Source organism: Camellia sinensis, chromosome 5 (assembly GCF_055761805.1).
Source record: "Camellia sinensis isolate YWXY chromosome 5, ASM5576180v1, whole genome shotgun sequence".
Classification (NCBI taxonomy): Eukaryota; Viridiplantae; Streptophyta; class Magnoliopsida; order Ericales; family Theaceae; genus Camellia; species Camellia sinensis.
In genome coordinates, this window is record NC_138965.1 from 126,751,622 (window position 1) to 126,766,224 (window position 14,603).

Consider the following 14,603-nt stretch of genomic DNA (forward strand, 5'->3'; position numbering starts at 1 on the left):
GCATTTAGGGGGGGAATTTGTAATTTCTCAAACCTCAGGGGTATTTGTAATTTAACCAAACCTCGAGGGGTATATGTAATTTGCTCAAGTATTTATTACAGAAGTTATGTTTGGAATGTAATCTTCTACTCTCCCACCTCAAAACACTTACACTGTTAAATTATGTTTTGAGATTCTTGTATTAGAAAAAAAATTTCATGTGATCTAATGACAGTATGTTTTAGAATAGAGAACATATCATTGACCACCATATATTTGTTGCTTAATTTTTTTGGTATTTTGGTACGGCGAGCAGCCTTAAAACACTTAAAATGGTTGAATTGTTTTGAGATTTTCGTGTCTCAAAATTTTCATGTGATTTAATGACGGTATGCTTTAGCATAGATTTTTTCTTCTCATCCATCTTCTGTCAAGGAAATGTCTTTGCATTCTAAATCCAGTATGCAACGTCTTTTCAGATGCTTGCGAAAAACTATGAGAGCATCAAGATAATTATCTTGTTTGGTTGTATTTTTGTTTTGTTTTGTTTTTTCAACCATTTGATATGTAGAGTTGGATTTGTCTAATGTGTTTGTAGTCCTGTTGGAATAAAAATAATGATTTTTTCAAAAAATCTTTTCATTATTTTTTTCTCTAAAAACAAACAATATATGATAATGGTTAGAAGTATGACCAATGGATAGCCCTTGCTTTCTATCCCTTTCCTAATCAATGAAATGGTACTCATTGTCAATACTATGCCTCCAAAGTCATAGACTAGCTGGAAGTTTGACATGTGGTTTCCAAACAGGGAAGTAGTAATTTCATTTTGGATCATGGATATGAATTTGGGTAAGAATTTAGAAGGGAAAAAAAAAAAAAAAAGGAAAAAGAAAAGAAAAAGATAAGTGGAATATGAATGAAAAATAGTTACATCTCACTTACATTTCACCCACCTTTTCTTTCTCTTTCTAAATTTCTACTCAAACCCATAATCCAGCTAGCGTTCGGATCTTCGATTTATGGAGGGAAAAGAAAAGAAAAGAAAAGAAAAAAGAGCAATGAAGTAAAAATCAATTCAAATGCATACAAGTACCTGTAAGACACCATTCTGTAATTTGTTTTTTCAACAAAAACTGACTAGTAATCACCCACTCAAATTACCCACAAATGTCTAACTGCATAGACAAAGAACCATATAAAATCAAACAAAGATAACAAAAACATAAATGAATGGTATCAAACAACAAAACAAAGAAATTTCTCAAACAAACAGGTCAAGTACAACACACAATCCACACACCAAACTCTACAAATTATACAATGATCAACACTATATATATAATAAGGATTGTTTGTTTCACAGCTTTTTCCAGGAGAGTTCCTGAGCTAGTTTTGGATGAACTTTAGAAAATTTTAACACATCCATATGATTTCAGTAGATAAAGTCGTATCAAATTCTCTATAGAAAGCTCTCAGTGAGCGCGAGATGAGGCCTAACCTAACCTGGTGAGATGTCAAAACACAATCCACTTACCTCCCTCCTGTGTCAACTCAAGGTGGGTGCACCTCTTGCGAAGAACGAAATGAAGTTGCCTCTCATTTCACAAAATCGATGTTATTCATTTTCATCAATCAATTTGTGAACCTTCATTTACGAAGCTCGATATAGCGTCTTCCACCAATTCTTCAAAAACGGCTTCTCCAATGTCGACACCAACACTCTCAACATCGAATTGGAGGTCCATCCACGTTCCGATTTTTGCCATGTCTTTTTGAACAATTTGGTCTAACGTCCGAGGAGAAGCTTCCGGAAGAAGATCCCATTCAACTCCTTCCCATACCTCATGAATGAGATCTTTCCCTCTTGGGATTGGCCGAATGTTATGTTTTACAAATGATACCCACGGGGAGTAACCAAAATACCTCTCACAAACCTCCTTGAGAACTTCATTGGTACAATCAAAGAGGAGCTTTTGGTCATACCAAGGACGGTTTGAAAACAACTCTACTTCATCAAACAATGACGCGTCAAGAATTTCATCCGAAGAAAGCCATCTCAAGAGAAATTCTTCCCAATTCAAGTCAGATGCCAGAAGTATCGCTTCAACGTATTCAAATGCTGATTCCTCATCATCCAAACAAACGCTTACACAAATTTCTTGATTTGTAGCAGAAGAGAGCTGTTCTTCGAAATGGATCTGGAGTGGTTGAATCGGAGGTTCAACTGCACATTTTTGGGGCTCAACTCAGAACACAATAACAATGTGACATATACATGAAATAAATATTGGATGTACATGGTTTTATACCGGGTTGAGATTTGGTGCCTGCGGGGCTGATGTCATCTTCCGTGAATATTGGCTCAAGCACAGATACAGGACTGGGCCGCTCTGTTTTTTCATTAGCACCATCTGAATCTCCAACTTGCACGGTGATTGAAGAGCTTTGTGGGGATGTTAATGGAGAAGACGTTAATTGCTCCTGTTCAAATGAGTCCTGACAAAAAATATCAAAAGAAGAAAATTGCAATAAGAGCGTGTTAAAAACATGAGGGGACAGAAACAATGGGTGTGTTTGGTTTGGTTTTGGGAGATAAATTTTCAAAAAAGATTTTGGGGAGAGTTTAGAATATGTTTTGGTTTGTTTGGTTGTATATTTTGAAAATAGTTTTGGAGTATGAGAGTTTGAGATGATTTGATATTTTGCTGTAATTGAATAGATGTGTGTGCGAGAAAAAGCGATTAATAAAGAGAGAGGAGAGAGAAAAAGTGATTGATTGATGTGTAGAAGAGAGAAAGTGATTTTGATTTTTTTTTTTTTTTTTTCCAAAATCACTTAACCAAACAAAATTTTGAAATTTTTTTTCCAAAATTTATTTCTCAAAAGCAAACCAAACACGGCCAATAAAACACAACTAGGGTCGGCATTGACCTCACCCGGCTCAGCTCATGAAACTGGTGCCTAGGCCCACCTTCGGGCTAAGTCTGATGAGCTTTTTTGGTGGGCCAGGCTGATACGGGGACTAAAATCTTAGATCCAAGTCCCGTCCAATGGCTTGGCCCAGATAGGCAAGCCTGGCCTGCCTGAGATATGGGCTTGGCCCAGGTAAGAGCCTGACAGACCAGATTATGGCCTTGGCGACAAATGATGGCCCTTTAAAACACAATAAATCATAATAGTGATGCATAATCGTGGTTCTAAACATTTTCCACAATAGATCCAATGCTTTTTAATCTAAGAGACTGCTCTTCTGAAATGCTTTGATACGAGTTGTGTTTTCTCATGGAAACTCCTTGGTGAAAGGTAGGGAAACAGAAGACTTGCAAAAGCACACCATTCAGCTTTAATGGATAGCAAACTATATTTATGAATGTAAGCATAACTTGTTTCGTACTAAAAGGCATTTGAAAGCTTTGAAAATGAAAAATTCAAAACCATAATACTGTTTGCACCACAGAAACACCAATGAGCGATAAGACTTTACCAATTTCAAGCATTGGGCAGATTCCTCTTCGTCACAAACTTCAGCAAGATCACCGTTTTGGTCATCTCCAACAACTGAAGGGCTACATTGTTCATCTGAAATGTCCAAGACTTTGCTCTCTTCCTGGACTAATACATCAGCTGTTTGTACAATCGTCACATCACCTGAACCATTTTTATGAACCGATAAATCAGTATTCAACGCAAGATTTAATAGACAGGTCTTGTTAATGCTTGCCCTTAGAGCACATGCTAAGAGAGCTTAAAAAGATTGTACATTCCTTGTTGCATAGCAAAATGTACAATCTTTTTGAACTTGTTAACATGTGCCTTAAGGGCACACGTTAACAAATCCTTAATAGAATACTCATCGACGCAAGTCGAAGAATGGAGAAAACAATACCTTCAGAACTATTCTCAGGTCTCATAGAACACAAGGTTCCTTCCACTATGTTAGCATTATCAAGCTCATCCACAGCATCATCTGAATTTGAGTTACAAGGTTGTACTTTTTCTTCAGGATGGGCACTAATGCACGATTGACTATTTAAGTTTTGCCTTGAAGGACTTGGATGAATGCCACGATTTTCTTGAAGCCGCAGCGTGTCCTCATTGACCACGTGAAAATTGTTGTGAGAGCAAAATCTCTGCTGTGCTGTTACAAAACTGTGCCCGGGGCTGTAAATGGGAGAGAAGTTGAACTCAGGAAGAGAAAGAATCCTTCCCAATGTTTTTGGTAATTGCCTGCTTGAAAAATCCTCAATTTCATCTCCATCGTTCAGCATTTCCGAGAGATGTTTCTTTGCCTCGACATAGATGTTCGATACCCTTTGCTCGGCATATTCAACAGTTCCATTTCCCATCCCTTTTTCAGTGTCTTTTGACTTATAACTCTTGTCTTTGTTCTTGATACCAATGTTAGGTCTGGCAAATCTTTCATTATAGAAATGGTTTCTGTTTGGAGAATTCCATCCAACTTTGTCAGTATTTCCTGAGTATTGACGCTCATTAGGAAATCTATACATAATATCATCCGAAGGGACTCTATGCCGCTCCTTTCCCATAGCATTCTTTAACTTTCTTTTAATTTCAGTAAAAGAAAACTGGGAAGCAATTTTCTCGGTCTGCACTTTAGTTCCAAACCCGTAATCAGATTGCAATGATGGGCTAAGCTTTCTTTCAGTTTCGGAAATTTTCACGCCCGCCCGTCCAGGCTTTAAAATGACAATTCTATTCGAAGTTTGACAATTTTCATTTCCCATTAATGAGATTTTTTCCTGAGACTTGCTCCGTCTCCTGAAGAAATTGTGCTGCTTACGAACAACAGATACATGCGGTTTTGAGTTATTTAGTGCCAATGAATTGGAAGTTCGGTCTTTCTCTAACCGAGCACCCTCCAAGTCTTCAATGTGCTTCATGAGCAGTGAGTTCGGACCCTTTAGGAGTTCCAAAATCAATTCTTTGTTCGATCTTGATGTCTGAAGTGCATCCATAAATTCTTTTGATTGATCAATTTTACCATCTTCTGTTGGATGCTTCCCATCTGTACTCCTCTGATCTAAAAACGCCTTAATTGCCTCTTTTAATTTTTCGCCAAACACAGAATAAGTCTGCTCAGACTGCATGACAGGATCAATGTTTGAGTCATGCTTTGCATGGCTAGTACTTTTCTGACGGATTTTCTGGCAGAGCTCGTTCACTACTACTTCCAGATCAAGATTTTTCGAAGATTTTTCCTCTGAAACTCGATGACTAGAGTTTTCTGGTCCCAGGTTTTCAGCAGCATCAAACTCGCAATGTATGTCACCAGAACTCTTGCTGGTTTTGCTTGTTCGCTTTCGGTTCTTTTTCACACGTAGAGGACGTTCTGAATCAGATTCTTTGGCTTCTGTGTCCGCACTACTCACTGGCCTCTTCGGGTCTTGTTCGGTGAACATCTCTTCTTCCATAAGTTCCTTTACACTTGTCTTAGCAGCATCAGCTATCATAGTGGCTCTTTCTTCACCATCCTGAAACAATTTCAAAGCTAATCAATTCCACAAAAGCCATAATACCAAACCAAAATAAGCCTTATGTCCCAAACAAGTGGGATCGATTGAATGAATCCTTTTTCGCTATTCTACTCTATGGCTATATACTCGGTTAAATTAAATAAATTCAAATAATTTTTTACTACCACATCCCATGTCAGTTTCAGTTTTCCCTCCCTGTAACATTTGCATTTATGGTGATCATATCATTCTTCCTTAGATTTTCGTTGTACCTAACCAAACCATCTTAGTCTGTTTTGTTTTCTCTCAACATATCTTCAATTGGTGTTACTCCCATTTCATGAATATAGTCATTTTTTTAATTCTACTTTTCCTAATCTTACCATACATCCATCTAAGCATTCTCATCTCAATTACACTCATTCATTTCATAAAGAGATTTTTCTTGGCTCCCAACATTCCGTCCCATAAAGCATCCCTGGCCTCATAGATGTCATATAAAATTTTCCTTCTAATTTTTTTGCTCAACAAAATGTCATGAAAGCCTAAGTTGACCGATGTTGCAAATCATCCCCTCGTACCCCTCCCTATCCCACATACTATCATTCTGATTTCCAAGTAAGGTTTGCATTACAATATGAATATAAGTTGTCAATACGTACATAAATTTCTTGAGCATTAATGTTGGAGTTTGACAGCATGTGCAGCTTAGACCTAGAGTATCCAGCACCTGTGGGAAAGGGAAAAGAAAAATCAATAATTAGACATGGAGATAACCATTTGCAAAATACAAAAATTTGTGTGTCGTGTATCATTCCTACATATGCTTTTGGTGCCAACATTTTAAGAAAACAGACATTTTTTCACCTAAAAGCGTGTTTTAAATTATGAATTATGGTTCCAAAAAAAAAATAGAAGCTACTTCTTTGACAGTTTTATTTGTGGGAAATGAAAGAATTTTGTATATACGTAACAACCAACAAACATACTCCTAGACCTCCATGAGTCAAAATTCAGAAAGAAAACAATTGCAAGTCAAAAAAAAAAAAGAAAAGAAAAGAAAAGTAGAAGAAGAAGAAGAAGAGAAAAAATGAAGGAACAGAAAGTTCTGTTGAATAAGAATACATAATCTGACACAGAAGCATTCCCCAAAGACATTGTTCCTAGTTAAGTGCAGGTAATTTTCTAGAATCAGATTATTAAAAAATTCCATAAACATTAAAAGATTAATATTGTCTTGCTTGATATATACACACACACACTTATATGTATATATAAATTTCTTACCAACAACTGGTCTGCTTGGATGCCTCCTATCTGAAAGCAGCTTACGAGTTGATCGACCATTGCGAAAGTCAAACATACTAATGAAACCCCATATACAGCCTGCTTGATCTTTTTCATATCGCACATGACGTCGTTGTGATCTCTTTGCCATAATGACCAAATTTTGACTCAGCGCATTCTGTTCATCCAGATTTCCTTGCTGATACAGCCATGAGAGACCTCATAAATGATAAACACAGATATACAAAACAACAACAACAACAAACAAACAAACAAAAAAAAACCACTAAAAAGGAAATTTTCATTTCCATGGAACAACTTAAAAATCAAATATATGAAATTTTACAGCCATATAGCACATGAAATTCCAATTCACTTCTGACAATATAACAAATTAGAACCATATATACTCTATTCCCCAACATAAAAAGAATTTTTTGAGATTTAACAATGTGGATGCAAGTAGAAGTTTTTATAGAACTAAGACATACACCCTGTTTGGTTTGGTTTTTTATTTTTGATAGGCACCCGGGTGTCCAGATCAAAGCCCGACTAATCCCCAAGGGTGCACAAGCCCTCAGCAAGGAGTTTCCTGTTTGGTTTTGTCATAAAATTTGTTTTTCAAAAAAATTGAAACTAGTTCGATAAAAATAAACACCAAAAAGACATTTTTGAATTTTCACAAATTATTTCCACCCGGAAAAAGAAAAAAACATATGAAAATGATGAGTCTTTTTCATAATTTTCTACCAAATTAGTTTGTGGTTTTTAAAAAATTTTGTTAGAAAATAGATTCCGAAAACTAAATCAAATAGAGCAATAATCCTCTACTCTTGGAAGCCAAAAATAAAAACAGGCAGTCTATGTTGTTCATTGAGATTGCAAAGAGAGCTAATACAAATTTCTGATGCCAGTTATCTACAAAATAACATATTAAAATCTAAATGTAAAAATATTGAAAATTCAAATTAAAAAAAAAGGATCAAAGAATCTTGCCACATTGGGATTTTCAAAACAAGAAAATAGAGCATTATTGAACAATTTAGAAGCACGAATAAATCATACACCAATGACTTCTACATCTTTATTATCATTTTGAGGGGACACCAATTATGCCTTAAAAATAGTGTGCTTGTTCCTTGAACCAAGTGATCGTATTCATCATACATATAAACTAAGTTTCTAACAGAGGCACTTCTATTAACACAATTGCGGCACAAATTTTCTGGATCAGCAATGTCACAATGATGGTTATTCACATTTACAATTTAAATGCTAAGCAGAGAATATGCCAAGGAAATTCAGAATTATACAATTAATTTGTTTTTCTGTGTGAAATGATTGAGAGACCGATAAAATTTGCAAAATAGGAAACAAAGGCAGAAGAAATTACCTGAAAATCAGAACCCTTGAAATTGATAGGCCACTGAGAAGATGGAATAAATTCCAATTTCAAATCCTCAATCTTTCCAACAGAGTCAAGCTCAGTGAACCAAAGTTTTCTTGGGTTGGCAAGGGATTAAAGCTTTCTTTTCTAACTTTTCATCCACAAGCTTTAACAAGTGCCTTAAATTCTCCCCAAAAACAGCAAATTACATGTATGGTAGTCTGATCTTCGCTTTGACCAAAAGATCAATTAAAACCAAGTATGTTCACTCTACACTTCCAAGATTATGATTGGTTCATAGTTCAGTTATTCACCAATCAAACCTCAATTTACCAAATTAAATCAACAATCAAACTTATAGTTGAAATTTTGATCAAAATCTTAGAAGTCATCCAAACTTGCTTTACAGGCTGTTAAACTCACATCCCAAAAACATTGAATCAACCCAAAACCTTACTTTCTCCACGCTACATACATCAATTTCACCTACACTTTTTGACCATTACTTACTCAAGAAATTTCCTTCAAATGTCAAATCTTCAACCTCAAACCATCTATTAATTACAATCCAAGCCTGGAATCACCAAATACACAGTGATGATGCCCCGATTGTTCTGAAACACTGATCTCCAATTTGCTTTCTGGGTGTTTTCAACGAGCAAAAACGAAACAGACCCAAATGGTTGAAACACCAAGTGAGAACTTAAAGACCCAACAAACTCAAGCTTTGTGAAATACCCAAATCAAAATTCTGAACACTCCAAGCATATCATCACAAACCCAGGAGAAAAAAAGAAAGAAAAAAAAAAGAAAAAATGTCAAAATAGAAAATATTTTCTCAGTGGGTATCTAAGGAAATAAAAGCTTTACAGAACCTGAAATACCCAAAACCATCACACACCCAAAGGAAATAATCTGATATTTTTTTGAAGGGCTTTGTGGGCAATCTTCACCGACCAAAAAGAGAGAGACCCAGAAGGCTGAAACACCGACCCACGCATATACAATGACAGAGGGGTTAGGTTATGGGGCAGCCATTAAAGACAGGAAAGTGGAGGAACAGAGGAGAGAGGAGAGACGTGAGTGATGAAGAAGATGACGAAAAGGAAAGGTTGGAAAGTGGAATTGTGAGAGAGCTTTGGGATGGTCATGCTTATGCCTACTGATGGTGTGAAGAGAAGAATTGGTGGGTCCGTCAACAGAATTTTCCATTGAAGAAAAAAAGTTTGGGGGTTTTCTATTTTCCCTCCTACGGTTCCACGTTCAACCATCATCAGTACACACCACCTCTCTCTCTCTCTCTCTCCTCTAGATGATTATTTCAAGAGAAAACGTATTGTATCGGCATTGATAATTACACATGAGACAAACAGCGTGAGAGCGAGAGAGAGAGAGAGAGTGGCAGATAAACCTTTTATGAGGGTGGAAGTGGAAGACAAAAGGGAAAGGAAGGATAGAGCTGTAAATATGACATTTATAGAGGCATAAAGGAATGGAAATAGGGCTGTTATTTATCTCTACTTTATTTCTTTGGATTTTCATTCTTTCATTTTTTTTTTAATTTCTAAATTTGTCTAAAGATAAAATTTCATTTCTACTCTCATCTCTAACTTTAATTTTTCAAATCTTAACCCTAATTCTATCACCTTCGGTAGCACTCTCTTCTTTTATCATCGTACCGCTACTATCACAGCCCGCTACCACTATCATTACCACCGAAACACTAACCCTAGATCTCGCGCCCCCTCTCTCAATTCACCATCGCCAGTAGAGATTGTGAGAGAGAAGGAGAGTTGCGAAGAAAAAGAAAAAGACGAAGAGAGAGAGATCACGAGTTTGGTGGAGAAGATTGAACCCTATTTTTATCTCTATCTCTTTCTCTTTCCTCTTTGTCCCTCTCATCTTTCTAGATCTAGTTCACGACGGCGAGAGGCAATGGACTAGTAGAGATTATGACGTGGCTAGGTTGCGATGGAACATGTGACGCACGAGAGAGAAGAAATGAGAGAGAGATATGCGAGGGCAACTGAAAGAAGAAAAAGGGCGACTGAGGAGGTCATTGTTGGAGGAAGGGGGTCATTGGAGGTGGTAGAAGTGAGAAAATAAGAAGAAGAGAGAAAAAGAAGAAGAGGAAAGAAGGAGTTGGCGAGAGGCGGTGGATTGGCTATCGACGGTGGTTGCCGGAGTTTGTGAGATGGGGTTAAGGTTTGGGTTAAGGTTTGGGTTTGGGTTTGGGTTTGGGTTTGGGATAGAGTTTGTATTAAGGTTGGGGTTCAAAGAGAAAATGAGGGAATTCATTTTGTTGGGTGGGGGTTTAAAAAAATAGAGGTCAAAGTAAAAAGGTAAGGGGTAAATAGTATCCCTTGAATGAAAATTATATTCGCACACCATATTTTATTTTAGTACATATTATTTGTGCCGTTCAAATATAAACTTTTGAACAAAAACAAAATGTTTGAATATCAACTTCTGAATAAAAATTAATTGTTCGAATAAAAATTTTTGTTCAATAGTTGATATCAAAACATTTATATTTTGTTCAAAAATTGATATTTAAACGGCACAAATGATGTGTATTAACTCATAAAGAAAGGATCTTCTATTTTCGCGCACTAATTTTTTTTAAATGTGCATATTTTTCTAAGTACATGTAGCTACAAATTCAATCTTTTTTTTTTCTTCGTCTCTATATGCATATTTATATATAAAAAAAAATAATGCATTACACTAACGGTCCCTATAATTTAGGATTTGTGTTATTTTAATCTCTGACCTTTTAATTGTGATACATTTAATCATAAATTTTGAATATTGTCTAAATAAAGACAATTGAAGACATTGTTCCTCTATTTCAAGGGCAAAGTCGTTAATTTAATAAAATATAATCTAGTTTGATAAAAATAAATGCCAAAAAAATATTTTAAAATTTTTAAAATTTATTTCTACTCTCCAAAAATAAAATTATATAAAAATGATAAATCTTTTACATTTTTATTTTTTTATTTTTTTTACCAAATTAATTTTTAGTATGTGTTTGAATGATAATCATGCAATAGGTGGTTGTTTTAATTGATATTTTTAGATGGTTATCATGTAATATATGATTATATTTGTTGTTAACAGATATTTTTTTATGGTTATCGTGTATTGGATGGTTATTGTGTAATGGATGGTTATTAGGCTTTTAATGTATAATCGATATGCTTAATATATGAAATATTTTTAGTTTTGAATTTTTTGATTTAATGGATTAGTTTAATAATGATATCAAAGTTGTTGCCATGTTTGACTTTTAAAAAACTAAAACTAATTTAACAAAAATAAATATCAAAAAAAATTATTTTAATAAATTATTTCTACCCTCCAAAAAAATAATATTATATAAAAATGACGTGTTTTTAATTTTTTTTCACCAATTTATTTTTAGTTTCTTAAAATAGATTTTGAAAATCAAACCAAATAAAACTTTATAACCAAATATGTTCCAACATTATTCATTAAAAACAAAGCCATTATATTTCAAACAATATAAGTTAACCAACACAAAATAAGTTGTATGACGACTTTGCCCTTCAAATGGAGTAACAATATTTTCAATTGTCTTTATTTGGAACGAGATTTAAAATTCAAGATCAAATGTATTATAACTGAAAAGTCAGGAACTAAAGTAACACAAATCTCAAATTATAGGGACTGTTAGTGTAATTCGCTAAAAAAAAAATACTCTCTCTGTCCCAAATATTAGTCATTTATTTCATTTTTTATTGTCATAAAATATTAATCCATTTTCAAAAATCAATGACTAAAATAATATGAATTTTATGTTTTACCATTCTTTTAAATTAATTAATAACAAAAAAAGTACAATTATGACAATTGATATTCTAAAAAAAAGATACTATTAAAAGATAATTTTGAAAAATTATTATTTTTAAAGTGTAATAACTATACTATTAAAAAAAAATTTAATTTCTCAAAACAAACTATTATTTTGAGATAAAAAAAAATTTTATCTTCATTCTCAAAAATCTTGATCCTCAACCAATCACCTCCATCACCAGTGGCAGAGCCACATGCTGGCCGGAGGTTACGTGTCCTCCTGGTTTTTTTTATTTTATATATATATATATATATATATGTATATATATATAAAATTTTAAATAAAAATAATATTTAGAATAAAATGTCAAAAAGACATTTTTAAATTTATGAAAATAATAGTGATTGTTTTATTGAAAATGAAGTGACTATAACAAATTATATTTTCATGTAGGGTGAATTACACTAATAGTCGCTATAGTTTGGGACTTGTGTCACTTTGGTCCATGACTTTTTAAATGTGACACATTTGACCATGAATTTTAAATCTTGTTCCAAATAAGGATAATTGAAGATTTCATTAGATTTTTCAAGGGTAAAATTGTCAATTTGATAAAATATAAACTAGTTAGACAAAAATAAATGTCAAACAAATATTTTTGAATTTTTAAAAATTATTTCTACCCACTAAAAATAAAATTATGTAAAATTGATAAATTTTGTAGACATTTATTTATTTTTTTTACTAAATTAATTTTTATTATGTGTTTGAATGATGATCATGTAAAATTAATTTTAAAAAATTAATTATGTAATTTTTATCAATTTTATATAATTTTATCATTAGTGGATAAAAATAATTTTTAAAAAATTAAAAATATTTTTTTGACATTTATTTTTGTCAAATTAGTTTATATTTTATTAAATTGACTATTTTGCCCTTGAAATTAAATAATGATATCTTTAATTGTCCTTATTTGAAACAAGATTCAAAATTTAAGATCAAATGCATCACAATTGAAAAGTCAGGGACCAAAGTGACACGAACCTCAAACTATAGGGACTATTTGTGTAATTTGCCCTTTTATGTATGAAAATTTCGTGAAAAAATCTCAATATAAAGGTAATATTCATCATTATTAATATGCAAATATAATTAATTTCACTATACATATGTAAAAATTACTAGAGTGTTAGTTATATTTGCATGTAGAGTTCACCCTTCATATGTTGCTTTACTATTGGTTGGTGATATCATATGTCAATAATGATGTGATATCACTATTATATGAAATTTCTACTCAAATTTTGTAAAAATTTGATATATCTTACTATTGTATAATTTATTTTAAAACTTAAATATATGACTTTTTTAATATTGTCCATGATACACTAGTTACACGCAATACTTTTTTTTTGATTTTACTCGAAATTAATTGTAAAATTTTATGTGAAATACTTTTGTAATTATTTAGGCCAAGTTTGGCAAGTTGAAAAAAATTCTTAAATTCAAAAAATTACTCAAAAAGTCAAAAAGTTATCACTATTCACTAAAAGTCAAAAATTACGGATGCACAATTCCCAATTCTAATTTTTCCCTACATACTAATTTATAGAATTTTTTAATACACATTTTTTCATAAAAAGTCAAAAAGTTAACCCAAACATCCATATTTTTTCCTCAATTTTTTAGTTTAAAAAGACAAAAAATACACTTATTTAAGACACCCCAAACAACCCCTTAATATTAATTCAAAAATTATTTATTACCTTCTTATTATTGATTGTGAGAAAAAAAATTAAAATTATAACCAATAAATATCTTTTCTAATTTAATTTTTTTGATCCATCACCACGAGCCTTCTCCTTTGATTATGCCAACCCATTCTCCACTTTTACCTGCCACTGTTATCCAACCCCTTTCCTTCTATGGATGGTTGTACGAGAGAGAGAAGGACTAAATTGTAAAATTATAATTGAAAGATTTGACAATTGAAGAACAAAAAGAAGATGGGTAGATCTAGAAGTTCCAACACATAAAACTCCATCTAAATCACTATTTTAGGGTTAATGGCATCTTACTTCCTATAATTTTACAAAAATTACCCTTTGTCCCTTGTATAGAAAAACTTTTAGTTTGCTCTTTATACCCTATAAAATAAAATTTTAATATTTTGCACCCAACAATTGTGTAGAAGTTATACTTTGCACCTTGAGTTTTGACTATATTGTTCAATAATTTAAAAAAATTAAGAGTGAAAATTGTAGTATATAAAATTATAGGGTGCATGGTTCAAAATTTTACTTTACAAGGAGCAAAGTATGCCTTTTCTTTCCCGTACAAGAAAGAAAAAAAAAAGGGCTAAGAACTCAAAAACAATTCTAACCATATTAGTGATTTTTTTTTTTTTTTTTTTTTTTTTTTTTTTTGGGGGGGGGGTTTACATTGGAAACAAAACAAGAAGGGACTAAGCCCCATTTCCTAGCTAATTCTATTATATCTGCAACAAGCAAAATTTTAATTTTAATTGGTGATTCATTCACGACCATTATATTTTCAGATTATTCAGCTCCACACTTTGCCAATGCATCAATGCAACGATTCCCTTCTTTCCAAACATGTTGGATAGTACATTGGCATCCTTCAGCCACAT

General features: G+C 33.0%; 1 protein-coding gene across 1 annotated transcript; it reads right to left on the bottom strand.

The window, feature by feature from the left end:
• Nucleotides 1-1,295: 1,295 nt before the first annotated feature.
• LOC114294904 (uncharacterized) lies at nt 1,296-9,578 on the bottom strand. Its single transcript, XM_028239102.2, has 7 exons — nt 8,137-9,578; nt 6,744-6,942; nt 6,119-6,186; nt 3,869-5,474; nt 3,467-3,630; nt 2,292-2,478; nt 1,296-2,206 (listed from the first exon to the last, which is right to left on the bottom strand). The coding sequence occupies exons 2-7, from the start codon at nt 6,892-6,894 to the stop codon at nt 1,611-1,613; spliced, it is 2,772 nt and encodes a 923-aa protein (XP_028094903.2). The 5' UTR covers nt 6,895-6,942; nt 8,137-9,578; the 3' UTR covers nt 1,296-1,610.
• Between the last annotated feature and the right edge of the window lie 5,025 nt (nt 9,579-14,603).

Excerpts from the sequence above, each read along its gene's own strand:
- LOC114294904 (XM_028239102.2), bottom strand. The coding sequence starts at position 6,894 with ATGGCAAAGAGATCACAACGACGTCATGTGCGATATGAAAAAGATCAA. Across the intron at positions 3,631-3,868 it reads ACCTGAGAATAGTTCTGAAG|GTGATGTGACGATTGTACAA; the intron begins GTATTGTTTTCT and ends AAAATGGTTCAG. Across the intron at positions 2,479-3,466 it reads CTGCCCAATGCTTGAAATTG|GACTCATTTGAACAGGAGCA; the intron begins GTAAAGTCTTAT and ends ATTTTTTGTCAG.